This window comes from Antedon bifida, chromosome 5 (genome assembly GCF_963402885.1).
Source record: "Antedon bifida chromosome 5, ecAntBifi1.1, whole genome shotgun sequence".
NCBI classification, from domain to species: Eukaryota; Metazoa; Echinodermata; class Crinoidea; order Comatulida; family Antedonidae; genus Antedon; species Antedon bifida.
The window spans coordinates 25,030,529-25,046,077 of NC_136230.1; the positions used below are offsets into that span (position 1 = coordinate 25,030,529).

At 34.5% G+C, this 15,549-nt stretch overlaps 1 protein-coding gene across 1 annotated transcript in view; it reads left to right on the forward strand.

Annotated features, from left to right (window-relative positions):
• The window catches only part of LOC144843630 (uncharacterized), a 39,146-nt gene that overhangs the window by 11,939 nt on the left and 11,658 nt on the right, over positions 1-15,549 (forward strand). Inside the window, exons 6-21 of the mRNA XM_078700503.1 lie at positions 485-685; positions 4,189-4,470; positions 5,037-5,576; positions 5,936-6,091; positions 6,299-6,432; positions 6,854-7,016; positions 7,772-7,993; positions 8,735-8,869; positions 9,272-9,478; positions 10,303-10,488; positions 11,105-11,262; positions 11,504-11,795; positions 12,470-12,646; positions 13,555-13,752; positions 14,462-14,665; positions 15,319-15,425. Coding sequence (XP_078556629.1) covers positions 485-685; positions 4,189-4,470; positions 5,037-5,576; positions 5,936-6,091; positions 6,299-6,432; positions 6,854-7,016; positions 7,772-7,993; positions 8,735-8,869; positions 9,272-9,478; positions 10,303-10,488; positions 11,105-11,262; positions 11,504-11,795; positions 12,470-12,646; positions 13,555-13,752; positions 14,462-14,665; positions 15,319-15,425 — 3,362 coding nt within the window. The remainder of the gene's footprint in view (positions 1-484; positions 686-4,188; positions 4,471-5,036; positions 5,577-5,935; positions 6,092-6,298; positions 6,433-6,853; positions 7,017-7,771; positions 7,994-8,734; positions 8,870-9,271; positions 9,479-10,302; positions 10,489-11,104; positions 11,263-11,503; positions 11,796-12,469; positions 12,647-13,554; positions 13,753-14,461; positions 14,666-15,318; positions 15,426-15,549) is intronic.

Sequence of the window (15,549 nt, forward strand, 5' to 3'; positions counted from 1 at the left end):
TTCAAGTCTCTCTATGATTGATAACCAAGATAAGTCCAAATGTTATGTAAAGCTACTCAAAAAAGTGATTCACCATGCAGAAGTACCCCAAAATATGTTGCAGTATCAAATATCACATGATCAAGCCCCTACTCATTCATTTCACAAGATAGTGTTTTCCCCTCCCACCCCCAGGATATTATCCCCCATGGAAAGTTTCTTGTTTTCTTGATATGGTAAAAGAAATGTTACATCTTTAGGCCAATTTATACAGACGAGCGGTAACGGTAAAGAAATAAAGATTCTGTAGTTTTATTACCGTTAATTAATCCGCTCAGGATAGATACAGATTCTACATGGGACAAGCTACGCAGTTTTCAGCCTACTGTTACTGTAAATTGACATTTAAGGCCTAAAGGCAAAAACAAACATAATTTTAAGATGCGTGTGGCATTGATTAATAATTTTTAAAAAAATGTGATTGGATTTTTCTTCTTGCATTCAGCTTGTAGGTTTGTCTCTACATGTACTGTTATCTACAAGTTCAACTTGGCAACCAAACAGTTTGAGAGTGTGCAGGAGATACCATCCGCAGGGGCAGTAGATTTGGAAGCCTTTGAACTTGATAATGTGTGGTGTCTTGTGGTAATCAACCCCCTACCAAGGGTTAATTCTACAGATGAGGGTGTCGTGTATGAGTGGAGAGGTAATTTGTGTACTTAATGTAGGCCACTATGTAATTTCGTGTCATTTTTTTGTTAAAAGCAAAATTCCAGCTGATTTAGTGTCTTTAGGATGTAAAGTAATGAAAAAAATATGTTGCCATTTTTTTAAAAAAGCTTAAGGGTGTCAAATCCAAGATGGCCGCCAATACGTAAAATATCCAAAAAATGTACCATATTGGACAAGGTAACACCCTTTATGAATAATATTTTAAGTTCATATGGGTTCTCTGCTATATAAGAATTATTATAAACCTATATTCATTAGTATTTTGACATTTTGAATTTCAAAATGGCCGCCATTTTTTTCAAAATTGCCGCCATTTTTTAAAAAATGGGTTAAATTTCTTATTAAAACGTGTGTAAGTTAAATAAAATTAGATTGAAATACACAAAATGATATGCTTATGACAACAACATGGTGATTAACACAAAATGTTGACCATCAGGAGGTCTATAGTACTGACAGTACACTTCTTCATATTAAAACATCTCATAAACTTCTTCAGTTAAATGACAACTAACTCGTCCTTCAATGAAATATTTCTAATCTTGAATGCGATACAGTAAATTGACCTTCCTTCGTTTTCTACTACTGTATCCATCAAACTTCCACAGACTGATCTGCGATCCCAACAAGCTTGTTCAGAAACAAATTGGCAAAAGTACTGCAATACCTCATTTCACCGCCAAATAATCTCTATAGGAGTCCTCTTTTACTTTGATAAGTTTGTCACCTGTATTCACCGTCATATATATTTTTGGCCAATATTCATCTTTTTCTTGGTATCTCATATAGACAGTTTGCCTTCTACAAGACTTTTACTAATGCCTCAAACATTTTCTGTCCAATTTCATCATGCCATGGCCAACAAACACCTTTGTGCGAATTGCAGCATTCTTCATTAATCGGGATATCATCTCTAAGATGTTTTCCATCTAAGATATTTGTGTCACTGGTTGTATAGGTAATACAAGTTCAGTTTTAACAAAAGCACTGGCCTCAACACTATTTTCACAATGCTACAGTCCAAAAGTCATGTAGTTCACCGGGTCGACATAATAATTTCTTCTTGATGTCATCTCTGTCTACCTCCACTCATCTCGGGCAAGAGTCATCACCAGGCATTTTTGTCTTTCCCTAGTACATGAGTTTTTATACCACAACCATGTGCACGCATCAAACCAGTGTATAATGGTGGTCTATCTGTAGGGGTATATATCTAATGAAATCGGTTGAGATTGTAGAAGATGAGAAGTAGGAGTTAATGCTGCCTATAAATAACCTTGTGAATGAGCTGTATCTTTATTTCCTTCAAGCTTCTGCCAAAAGTTGACAGGTTGAAAACTTACCAACCATACTGGTGACTATGGCCCTGAAGGACATTGAATTACATAGCAATAACGCATTTATTATTTAACATCATATTTATACAGGATTTCACAATAAGGTATAAATGCACTTGTTTTATATTGTGGTCCTGTCTCCTGTCAAGTTTCAGTTTCATGAAAAGAAATGAGATCTGTAATTTAGACTCTATATAAATTATGGTTAATTCTGACATAGCACAATGGAAAAACTTAGGAACAAATCTCTGCCTTGGATACCTACCTGAACTATCTCAGATGTACCGCGAAATGTAAATTTAATAACAGTTTTTACTATTACGATATTGTTCCATATTTCTATCTTAGGAATATATTATAAAGAGTTTTAAAACAAAATTTCTGATTTCATCGGTAGATTTTCAACTCAATTTCAATTGTACGCGGTCAAAGTAATTTCCGGGTTCACGATGAGTTCACAGGTTCACCTAGCAACTACACAATTATACTATTTGTAATAGAATTCATCACACTGTTAACTACAATTTACCAAGCATTTGTTATTATTTTTTACCATATATATTAGAAGATTGTATATGATTATAAATGTTACGATATTATTAAAATCCCTCGAATAAGCATCTCGCTCAAATGAACTCTGCCTCCGCCCTATAAGGGCCCTACAAAACAATAAACACTATACTTTAAAATGTTATTAATCATCTAAGACACTGTGATACAGAGTAGGTTTAGTTTTTCGAATGTCAAGCATTTTCAATAATGGTAACCGACAGAAAACGTACAAAGAGAACGTCCTTCTAAAACCTTTTTACCCGAGTCATTATCATTCCGAGAACCATCGTTTACACTCTTAGCCCACCCTCTAGTTAGACGTAATTGTTGTTGAATATTTGATATAAATTGGTAAGTTGTTCCATACTTTTGCAACTCCAACTTTGAACGATTAGTTAATTTAATAGTAATAGTGGGGTAATATATATCTGTTATATAGAGAACATTGACAACTTTAGACAGCCTTATATTTAGACAATCCTGTGAGAAGTGACAATTTTAGAACATTGTGTACCAACAACTATTTATGCACACATATTTAAAAAAAATTATTTAAAGAATTTAATTTTTAGTGGCGGCCATTTTGAAATCCAAGATGGCCAACAGATTATCGCTTTACATAGTTAAGATTGTATAATGGGTACAGTAATACCATCAAAACGGACTTGTTCCACATTCATAATTTGTATTATTGGTGATATTCTGATTTTTAATAGGGTTATTTGAATGCTGGCGGCCATCTTGAATTTGGTCCTTTAAATGTCTTTTGAAAAAATGGCAACATATTTTTTTTCATTCCTTATATTATCAAGATATGAAATAAAGTCAAAGTTTGCTTTTAACAAAAAATATACACGACATTCATATAAACAACATACCAGCCTACACTAACTGTGCATATGCAGAATTCCTTTTGAGGGGACATCTTCAGGACACAACAAATTTTCTCGTCAATATACATATATTTCCACTCATTATTCATTTCAAGTTGTGTTGTCCACCTGAAAAAATATTTCTTACAATTATTTTTTTAATATACCATTTTAATGTATACATAATAGTTATCCACTTTGAAAATGGTTGAATTTAACAAGTTATTGTCATTTTATAAGTGAAAACATTTTTTCCCCATTTTTTTTCTCTTCATAATTATTCTTCATGTTTTTGCGGGACAATACATCTTTCATGGGAAGGTGTCCTCTTAGTAGGATGTCCCCTGTCCAAGAAGAGGGTTCTACGGTAATAGATTATAAAAACATACATCTCTAAATTTCTGGTACAATCTGTAGTATAAGATTTAAGAATATTTTGAATTGAGTTTTTCTTTCAAACACTGGAAGACGCTATGCCTATATCTCTAGCAATGAACATTGATGCCAATTTCTTTAACCTTACTTGGATAGAAGGTGCCAGAGGTATGAGAAGCCAAAATGCAACTGGTTCTAACTGCAGTTTATTGGTTTGAACCCTGGTCATCCCCATACTTCCGTTATAAAAAACTACTACTTTCTTTTCCTGGAAGACAGTGCTTCAAGATTTTTTTTTTTTTTGCTTTATAAATTTAAAAACCATTATAAATTTTTATTAGGTTTCTACTTTGATGAAGTTTGCGACTTTCCCATTAATCAATACATCGTTGATGTCTGTTCGTTCACCATTCACAACCTCAAGTTTATCGCCCTCGCCAGTAATGTTCTATACTTCAGACGTGTATCGGAAATCCTGGTGTTCAGCCCCATTGCTGAGGATTTTGTCCACCATCAGTATATCTACGTGGAGGGCGCCCTTGACTTTGAATTCTTCACCTTTGGCGAGGGGATCGATCAGGAATTCTTTCTGGCTTTGGCTGTCAATAGACTGAGCTTAGATGGTAAGTAACATCACTTGCACTGATGAAGGGCTAGTGTTGCCCGAAAGCTCTTTTTCTGGCTGTTTTATTTTGATTTAGCTTTTTGCTTATTTTATTCTGTATCTCCATTGAGATTCAGCCACTGATACCCACAGCATTGTTATTATTTTCAGTAATTTGCCTTTGGATTTATATATTCATTCAAATAAATTCCAGAGGGTATTCATTGTTCCGGACAGTTTTTAGGGGGTATTTATCCTTTTGGGTGTAAAATGGTAGTATATACTAAAAATAAACACCTTGATAGGAAAAATACAACATTATTAATATCAAGAAGTGATACTATACAGTACAAATTTGGGCATTCAAAGCAGAGTATCAGTCATCTACCTATTAATGTTAATACTATTTTACTTTCATATTGTATACAGTAGGCCTAAAACTATGCAAACATGATATATCATCATCTGTTTCACATACTTTTTATTGGTCTGATATATTGTACCTCAACATTTCTCTCGTGAAAACTCATCCAAATGTGTAACGTATCATTTACATTTTTTACAATTTTTTTTCTCAACTATTAGATGAGCAATCAATTATTTACAAATATTACAAAGGTAGATTTGAGATATTTCAGTACATCGAGGCCAACTTGGCTCGGAAATGGCACACTATCACATCCCCAGATGGTCGATTTCAGCTACTGGTTCTGTCAAGTAGTTCCACAGCAAGGTTCTTTTTCTATGATGGCTGGTGCTTCCGAGAGGTCACCTACCAACCATATTGGGATCCAATACCAGCCAGCATAAGGGATTTCACTTCACATACCATCAATGACACTGTTTATCTAAGCATTGCACGATTCCAAAATAGTGTATATGAAACAAATGTTTATATGTTGGAATTTGAGCAGGAAAATCCTGTACAGGACTTGCACGACCGTGCGTTGGCAGCTATCGAAAAGGCAGAACATCTTGTAAATGAAAGCAACGCTTTGATTGCGAAAGTAGAAGATCAAATGGAAAATCTTGTAATGTTGGATTCTTTGGAAGAACAAGTCATTAATAGTTTGAAAACCTTCAATGCTTCTGTTAATAGAATTACATCCCTTGATGCTAATATTTGTAAGTATCTTGGAGATCATGTTAAAATTAATCTACTGCAGGTACTGCAGTAACTAGATTTTGTATATTCAGGTTTTGCAATTATTTAGCAATCCTGATTATTGCAGTGACAGTCTTTTTCTGCCTTCCAACAAGCTAAAATCATATGTTACTGTAGTAAACTTATGTAGTTACTGCAGTAAAATAATTTGGTATGACTCCTAATTATTACAGTCAACTCTCCCATTTTCTCAAAAGTGTCCTTTTCAAAAAGAAAAAACAAGACTTTTCTGTTTCAATTGTTGTTGATGATAGTTGACTATTGACTATCTCTATGGTTAGAACTACTGAATCTACTCAAACAAAATATTAAATTTCAGTGCATGGTCATAGGGGATCAATTTTTAATGAAGATGATGATGAAATTATCAGAGGACTTGCAGATAACTCAACTGAAAGGTGGCCAGAAGTTCAAGAAATTGTTGATCTGTTGCCAACATTTTTAAGGTTGTCTGGAGATGATCAAGATGTAACAGGTACAGGTCAATTGTATTCTATTCTCACTACCTATTTAAATGTTTTGCTCACAAACCCACATCGTCATTGCTAGTCCACTAACTATCATATTAAACAGTTAAAATCACAGCTTTTCACAACCCTACCAGAAAGATAACAATTATTAGATATTGTACACCTGGCTTGTAATATTTAAATGAAAACCACCTGGATTTGTTTTCTTTCAGGACAAAAGTATTTTGAAGCACTGACAGCTGAGACAGTCGTCAGTAGTTTGGTCACGGTAGAGTCAGACCTGATCAATGAACACATCAGTATTGTAGAGCTTGATTCAGACATTGTACAAACCGACAAATCTCTGGTGAGAACTAAAAATAACTTCAGAATAGATTGATTATGCTAAGTCAAGTTGCTGAGCAGTTAAGACATGGGCACCACAAACGGCCATAAGTACAGGTTCACAGATCTTCTAGACCATAGTTCATGTTCCGTCACGTCCAAGACAAGTCTTTCCAAGCAACACACAATTTTAAGCTCTGTCTACACTTTCAAATTGTATGTGGCAAAAAAAATGTGATGTGCCCATAAATGAACATGATGATGTCATATCATTATCATATTTGGGTATAGTGTGGACAGAGCTTTAAAACTAGGTCCAGTGCGCACATGTGGCTTGTGTGCACTTAAAAGAATTTATAAAGAACTGCAAGATCTGCAGTATTTGATGGTACAAAATACCATCGTTTCATGGTTGATTGTAAATGTGTCTTCACTTTATTTAGGTTATTGAAGTGCCATTGACAATAATGGGAGAACTGACTGTTGGTAACCATCTTGATACCTATGGTCTAGTAGATGGAGTAGATTTGGATAATCTTGTTTTGAAGGATGAGGATCGAGTTATTGAAGCCACTAAAACATTCACAAATGGTTTGAACATTCAAGGTAAAATACAATATTTAAAAAATTAAATATTAATCAAGCTTATGACTTCCACTACTGTGGCCATTCACCAATCACACTTTAATGAAGTATTTCACTTAACTCAATAAATATTTCCCTTAAATTGTATTCACTTAGATAGGAGATTTTCTTAATTTTAAGGTTAATTGTTTCCCTTAGCCTGTGTGAATGGTGAATACGGCCACTGGTCTCTAGCCCAATTTTTCTCATGGATACCTACTGCTGCTGTAACTGTGTGTCCTGGTCATGGCCCCTGTTTTACCTGTGTATCGTTTAGTGGTTAATAAATAATATTTATTCGGTCACCAGTGAATAATAACCAAGAGTGAGAGTAGGCTAAAGCCCAAACTGATTCTTCACTAACTCCATATTTACAATACAAACATTTAAAATAAAACCTTCATACAAAGAAATTAAACAATGGTAAAACTATACATAACTTGTGTGTATAGTGTTTTATTGGTTGACCGTTATTAAAATAGAGACTTGCCATGTACAGTAGTTACAGTAGTCTCCTCCTATTAACTCACAAGTTCTCTCCCCCGAACGCCCTCTATATAGGAGAGTGACATTCTCTATAGGGTTCATTACTGCATATAATATGCCTTTATGAAAATGTAATCACTGCCTTTCCAGTAAGTACAGTATTTGAGGCTCATTTAGCAGTGTTTTTGGCGACAAATTAAATTTGTGTAGGCCTACAAAATGTTGACATCACTTTTTCACAATTTTTCTAGGTGATCTGTTGTCAAATGGAACGGTTGATGGCGTCCACATCACCAATGACGACATACTACTAATCAACGGTGATCAGCATTTCTCTGGTCACATGACAGTTGATGGCAGTATGTTCTTCAACGATGATGTTGAAGTTGGGTCGCTTAATGACATTGATCTGGACGAGTTACAAGAATATGCAATCTTCAAAGAGAAATTGAAAGACACGCGTGTATTTACAGGTATACTGGTTACTCTATTCTAAACAAGGCCAACAGCCATAAGTCGCGTGCTCTCAGAAAAAAATGAACTTTCAAAAAGTAATGTACTTTAAAACTTTTCTGTACATCAAAACAGTTCAAAAAGTACAGAAAAGCGATAAAACGCATAGTGATACCGGACCGACAGACAGACCGACATAGTGAACTATTGAGTCGCGTCCACGCAACTAAAAATGTTGTGTTGGCTTTACCTTGAACACAATCAGAGCAATAGGAGACCTACTAGATAGTGATTAAGTTCGCTTTTTAGGAATCCTGTCTCTGCCTGGTTTTGTGTGATGTTTTCTTGTTCTTTATCCATGTTTTTTTATATTGTATTTTTATGGAGACAAAAATAAATGAAACAAAATTGAAGCTACCAATTTTATGTTAGTTTAGTTATTTTAATATGCAATTAACTGCATATTTTTGTCCCAAATTATCATACTTTTTTTTAAATTGTATTTAATACGCATCCAACAGTGAGCAACTTGCCAAATAGAGGATGGATAACTATTTAATAATTTATCGTGCTTACAAACTGTGTTTCATTTGAGGCTTAGGGTGTGGAGTTGAAAGTGTTGTGAATTACAACTCAATAGCAATGGGTCAGGATTGAACCCTGCACCTTTGAAATGTAAGGCAAGCACCAAGCTTCAGCTCCACTACTAATCAAAATCTTACTCAGCAATAACGGTTTTGTTCAATGTTTTTCTCGTAAAGATTATAAAGAGTTCCTGGGAGATGCAGTTGCAGAGGATTCTGTTAGTATTTGGGCAAATCGCACTATTGATGATGTCAACATTCGGGAATTTGAGGCCACAACCATGCAACCGGATGTAGAATACAATATAACAGGTGAACTAATATACAATGGAACCCCTATTAATGGGACACATTCGGGACACAATAGTATCCCCTTAATATGAGTGTCCCCTGAATAGGGGTTGGCCATAGTGTTAAAACATATATTTCCCCTCAACCCTTTCATATGAAAGTGTCCCCTTAATAGGAATGTCACCTGAATATTGGTGTCCCAAAGGATAGGTTATATTGTGAACCGAACCCCTAAATTAAAGAGACACCTTTGGACCCAACAGTGTCCCCCACGATAGGGTGTACCAGGAGGGTTCTACTATTTATATTGTTTAACTTGTTTAAACGCACAGATTTCAATAACTGGCTAACTGTTAAATGCAAAGTAATAATGAAAATATAGAGGAAAGATAAAATATCAAAAACCTATTATTGTTGTTTTAGGGCCAATAATTGTTACTGGCAATATAACCGTAGAAGGAGAGCTGTATGTGAATGGTTCTGTTGATGGGCTTAGGATTCCAGATGATGTTGTGTTTGTAAACAGCTCGGAGACCCAACAGCTAGACGGAAAACTCAACTTTTCATCCAATGTTTTCGTTGACGTTATACATGTATTAAAGAGTATTGATGGTGTACTAAGTAATTTAGGTATCAATTTTAAAATTTGTGTCATAGAAATGATGGCAATTACTTAAGTCTAGAATAATTAGTCTGATTTCCCATGATGATGTAAGGTGGTTTCTTTTGAAATTTTTATGCTACTACTACAGTTAGGGGCCTATACAATTAATGTTTATAAGTGAAATGAAATTATTTGTACCATTTCTTGAGTATAAAACATTCATTACTTATTTTATAACACGCCTACTTTTAACGAGAGGCTAGACCAAGTCACAAAACTATACGAAGAGGCAGTGCTCTAAATTTAGTAAAACAATTACACGGCGCACACTACAGGTTGATTGAACATGATCAGTCAACAACAGCCTAGTGCGTATGATTGCTCACTCTCCGTGTAACAAAAATGAACAAAGTTGCAGTACTCGATTTACATAACAAAGCACACTGGTGCTATATCACAATTAGTTTTATATCATGTGACCACAATCGTCCAATCAAGTGAATTATACTGTATATGCTCAAGAATCGTATCTTTAGGTTCAGTATTATTTCAGTGAACCAATCGCTATTGTATGATTTCCATTGGCCCCCATTGGAAATGGGCTGGTTTTTCCGGCCTAATGGGTGTTCCTGATGCTCGTTATTTTGTCTTTAGTCTGCTTGTTATTTTAATGTTGAGCATCAAATAAATTCAATCAATCAATCAATGTAACAGTAATGTCATTAGTGGATAAGTCTGAGGTCAAAGTCAATTTAGTGTTTTTCAAGATGGTTGGTCTGCTGAACACAATACAACAGTAGAGACTAGGCAACACAATGACAAAGAATAATATCTAAATTGATTTCTTTAGGGCAAAATGGAGATGATCTTGACATACTTCTGACAACTGGTGGACAAACAGTCAGCGGTGACCCAGAGTTTGCAAACGACCTTTTAATCCTTGGTAATGTGTCTGTAAGTTATACATTAGGTGGAGTACCAGTAGAATTGCTAGAGGATGTTGTTACCAATGATGCTGACTTGCAGTTTATATATGGTAAATATTTTATATTTGTTTTCTCCAATTGATTCAAACAATTCAATTCTGGATTTCGTGTGCACTTTAAAGAACCCAGTTCATCTTCCAGAAAAGTAGGGGGTTACCTGGTGCATTCAGCCCCTGTTGTGCGGAGAGACGAACAGGCGCTGTTTGGTGGCGGCACTCGACACGAAGGGACCCATAGGGGAGTAGAAAGTTGTGGGCAATTCAGCCCAGTAGGCTGACAATCGCATGTTATTCGACCCATTTACATTTACACATTCACAATATAAATAACACACATGCTAGACCCGGGGAACTCCAAAAGCGAGCTCAATCACTTTAGTGTTTATCGTCGGTCAGTCTGTTACTCCTTTCTTTGGTTTGGGCGGGGTATATATGAGGGAGGTTGTTGTTTTATATCATTTATAAAAAAAATAGCCACATTGTTGGTGTAATTGTGTATGAAACTGCATAGCCAATTATAGCTAACACAACTGAGTATAGAAAACAGTTTGTTTTTGCAAACACTTTGGTGTTTTAGTCCATGAATTACAGTACCTTAGCACTTGCTTGCCAGACTTGCATGTGAACGTACCCTTACTGATCAGTGATAATTTATCTTCTTTTTAAGGTGTTAAAACATTTACAAATACTGTAATAATGGAGCACGATTTATGGGTTTTATTGATTAATGACGTTTGTATTAAACAGTTGAACAAACTCGCAATGAGAGCAGATGATGACATCATTTCAACAAATGCAAGCATCATTTTTCGAGGCCCAGTAGAGGTAATTTTATTTGTGTAATTCCATTTCAAAAAATTTCCTAAAATTTTGGAATTTGGTTTGGCCATCATGTATTGTCCCCCTGAAAAAACTAATTATATGCTATATGAGAGTTGGATTCAAACCAAGACTGAACTGAGACACTCTTACCTGCCACATTTCCCACAGTAGTGGCACTTGTATGCAAATGATATGCTGATACGCATACATTAACTTCTTTAATATCATTATCGAAAATTGACAGATTCTTGGAGATTTGACAACAAATGGATCCCACACTTTTAACGGAAAAGTTCTAGATGATCTAGTTCATCTCGACGAAAACCGATTTATTAGCGGTTGGAAAACCTTTGCAGACGTTAACAGTACTTCTCATGTGATTGTGGATGGTCTGATTAATGACATCGACCTCTACAATTTATACAAGAGTGCTGTTGTCATAAATGTTTCAGGAACCGCATACATTGAGGGCGACATCATATTTACAGATGATTTGGATATTGATGGTTCCGTTACTGCACCACCGGAGATCAATGGTATTTTAAAAATTACCAAATTTCTAAAAAATATGTAAATATTAAAATGTCTTTACACCACATAATCTAGGCCAGGTTATCTATTATAGATTTTTTAAACGTCCAAAGTTTTATTTATAATTTCTGCACTGTTTAGGACCTGTTAATTGTGAGCAGGAGAATATGGTTTTTAAAAAAAAGCCAACAGAAAAGGGTCCACATAAAAAAGAACCCCTCTTAAACCAGTTTCTGTGGATAAATTTTAAGATGCAACATAACCGCGATCTCAATATGACCTTACCTCAGAAGGTCATGTCCCTCTATTTCTGTGGATAATGTCATTATTAGGAAAGTTTTGTTGGGGATTTTTCAATATTAGAAACTGGCTGTACTTATATATATGTACAATACATATATTGCATTTTTTTTCTTTTTGTGATATATTATATAGTTGTAACATACTTACAATGATATAAAGTTTGCAGTACACCATGTATGTAATTCTGAAAATAACTGTAGGGTGTGGTATAATGATCGAAACGACAAGAAGCTTGAGTTCTTTTCAGGAGTACATACTGTACGTAGTGTACTAACTTTACATCATTATTTTGATTTTTGTCATGCAAACCTTCAAACAATATATTTAATAACATACTTGCTCCAATCTTTATTATAAACCATTATGTTTTATATAGGCATTACTTTGACTGACATTGTAACTACAACAGGATCGCATATAATTACATCAAATGTCACCTTCCTTGGAGATCAGACCGTTCTGGAGCTAGTAGTCTTGGGAGACATTTGGGTTGACAGTCTTGTAGATGGGGCTGACATCCAAGACCTTGATGAAAATACATTAAAAATCTATGGTAAAGTGGTCGGTCTTAAAGATGTATTGTCCCCCTGAAAAATAATGTTTACATTTTTTTTTGTTGAATATGCAATTTTAATTTCACATAATAGTTATCCATTTTAACCAAAAATTAGATCGAAACAACATTTATTTACCTGAAAAAACTGTAATTTAAAGCAAAAAATGGTCAAATTGGCTGCCAGCCAATGGATTTTTGGTTGAATTTAACCATTTATCATGTTATTTTTTTTCATCGTTTTTTTCTACATAAGTGATTAACTTTATTAAAACTACAAAATATACTATTCAAAGTCTGATTTAATTAATCTTCATTTTTCATGTTTTTGGGGGACAATACATCTTTAAGCTCTGTCTACACTATCGAACTGACAAAGTGTGAAGTGCCCAAATATGGTAGTGATGTCATCGTGTCTGCATATCTGCATATAAAACTATCAAATCAGTTGGGAGTTTCACTTTACTGTGAACAAACAGCTTTTTCTTATCATTCAATGAGCAGTATTGTCTCTTAAAATTGTTCTTATGAAAGAGTTTGTTGGATGGAGTCTGAGGTTCTCCATCACACTATATCACTATAAATTGTAATATTTTGTATTTTATGTTGAAGTAGCACAAAAACTACTGCATGTAGAAATCTTGAATGTACTAGTTTTTAAACAAAAGGTTGTTTCTATATTTGTAGAGGGTTAAGGTTGGCCATCCAGCAAAATAGTTGGCCTTAATTATTTTATCTATTGGCACGGAGAAGCAGACGCATGGTAAAAATGGTCACTTGCACATGACCCTGCCATTGGTCATGCCGATAGTCACATGTAGTACTGCTGACACAGGTCACATTTTCGTCATTCACAGCCACTTGGATAAGTACAATGTTTAGTCTTTGTATTTTTTCTCTTTTTGCAGGTGATCAGATTGTGATTGGTAAAAAGACTTTCTTGCAGAATGTCACCATATTTAGCAACTTAACAGTACTAGAATTAATAGATAACATCGACATAGTGGCATTAGACGAAGATGCTGTGTTTAAGATCGGTACTTACAACATCTCTGGCGAGAAGACCTTCCTTAATGAAGTACATTTTAATCGTATTTGGGTTTCAGGTAACAGCTATCTCATTATTGTTATTGTTCCTTTGGGCTTATGTTTTAGTGAACATTTGTTTCCATAATATTAGGAAGGAAAGTAATGAAGATATTATTTCAATCGTCAATCGTATGAAACCAGATGAATTTTTTCAAGAACAAGCCAGGAATATATAATAAAATACATTCTTGAAAACATTTTAACTGTTGTCTATGCCGGAGATTGTATTTTATATTTTTTATATTTGGATATATGGCAGCTTTTGGGAACCTCATCCACTACTCTCTTCGAAACATTTTTTCCTTGAAACCAACAACTTAACATCCTATTCAAAGAATGTTGTGATAAAAAATTCTGGCTACAAGAAATTTGGGTTGAACACATTAATATGTAGATATGTTGCTTATGTAACAAACTGTAACAAAAACAAAGCGCTTCACCTTTTAATTTGTAATGTGCTTTATGCATACAGTAGATAGCGCAGTGTACTATTATGGCATAAAAGTTTCATCTCCCCTAAAGCTCTGTCTACACTATCAAATTAGTTTGACAAAAAAAGTGTGATGTGCCTAAATATGGTAGTGATATGCCAAAATATGGTAGTGTGATGTGCCCATATATTTCCATATATGGGCACATCACATTCTTTAGGGTCAAGCTTCCATAAAGCACACTCATGAGTCCATGAGAAAGAAAAAGTTAATATTTGGTTTACATTTCATTCAGGTCTGATTGATGGAGTTGACCTGCAGGAGTTAAAGGAATCTGCCATGCTTCAAGGAGTCAGACAGAATATCATAGTTCCTAGTATCCAGTTTACTGGTGATGTGATTGTCAATAATGACTTAAATGTTGATGGCCTGGTCAATGGTTTGGATCTTCAATATTTGGATTCTGCCATTATTAGGGTCACGGATGATATTGTTCCAGGTATGTTTTAATACACAGACTCACTGCCAGGGACACTACTAGGTTCAAACCCTGGAAATATTTGAATATTTGCCATAATATGCATGTAGATGTATTTTTATAGATATTATCTTTTACTATTTCAATGTAAATGTGATGCAATAACCAGTGCCTTGCAGCTTAACTAAGTGGAATTGTGTTTTTGATGTTTTTATTCCAAGTGCAGATTTTAATTAAACTAAAAGGAGAATAAACAGAAAGACCAGGAAGACCATAAGTTAACTGGAAAAAATTAAATAAAAACATATTTAAATGGGAAAAATACAATACAATACATACATAATAAAATACACAATAAACAAACCTGCCCTAACGCCCTGGAAAGCATGTCTGAATGATGCAAAACGTTTAAGAAGAGTGCGCTATATAAATAATTGTCCATTGTGTACCGCCAACTTTGTTCGCGATTTTTGGAGGAGTTATCGCCAGATATGATACCTAATTAGAAAAAAAGTCTGACTGGTTTTTATAGCAGAATGTTGCTGGTTTGTTTTTTTCCATTGTGATTTCTGTTGAACATTTTAATATTTAATAATAAATAATAATAAAAATAAATAATTAATTAATATTTTATGTAGCTGAGCTTTAATCGATCTATATGTTTTTAATTACAGTGGAAGTTGATTTTGAAAATGTGCGTTTTTCAAGCTGTGATGTTGTTGTTGATGGTTTGGTAGATGGTATAGATCTCAGTGAAGAAGCCTTATTAATTGATGAAAGGGTATGTATACAATACTGGCACAAAATTTGTGAAATCTTAGATCAGATATATATATATGTTTTATATACTTCTGTCCATTTAAATACAGTAGAGCCCCTATTAAAGGGCTACCTTTAGGATCCAA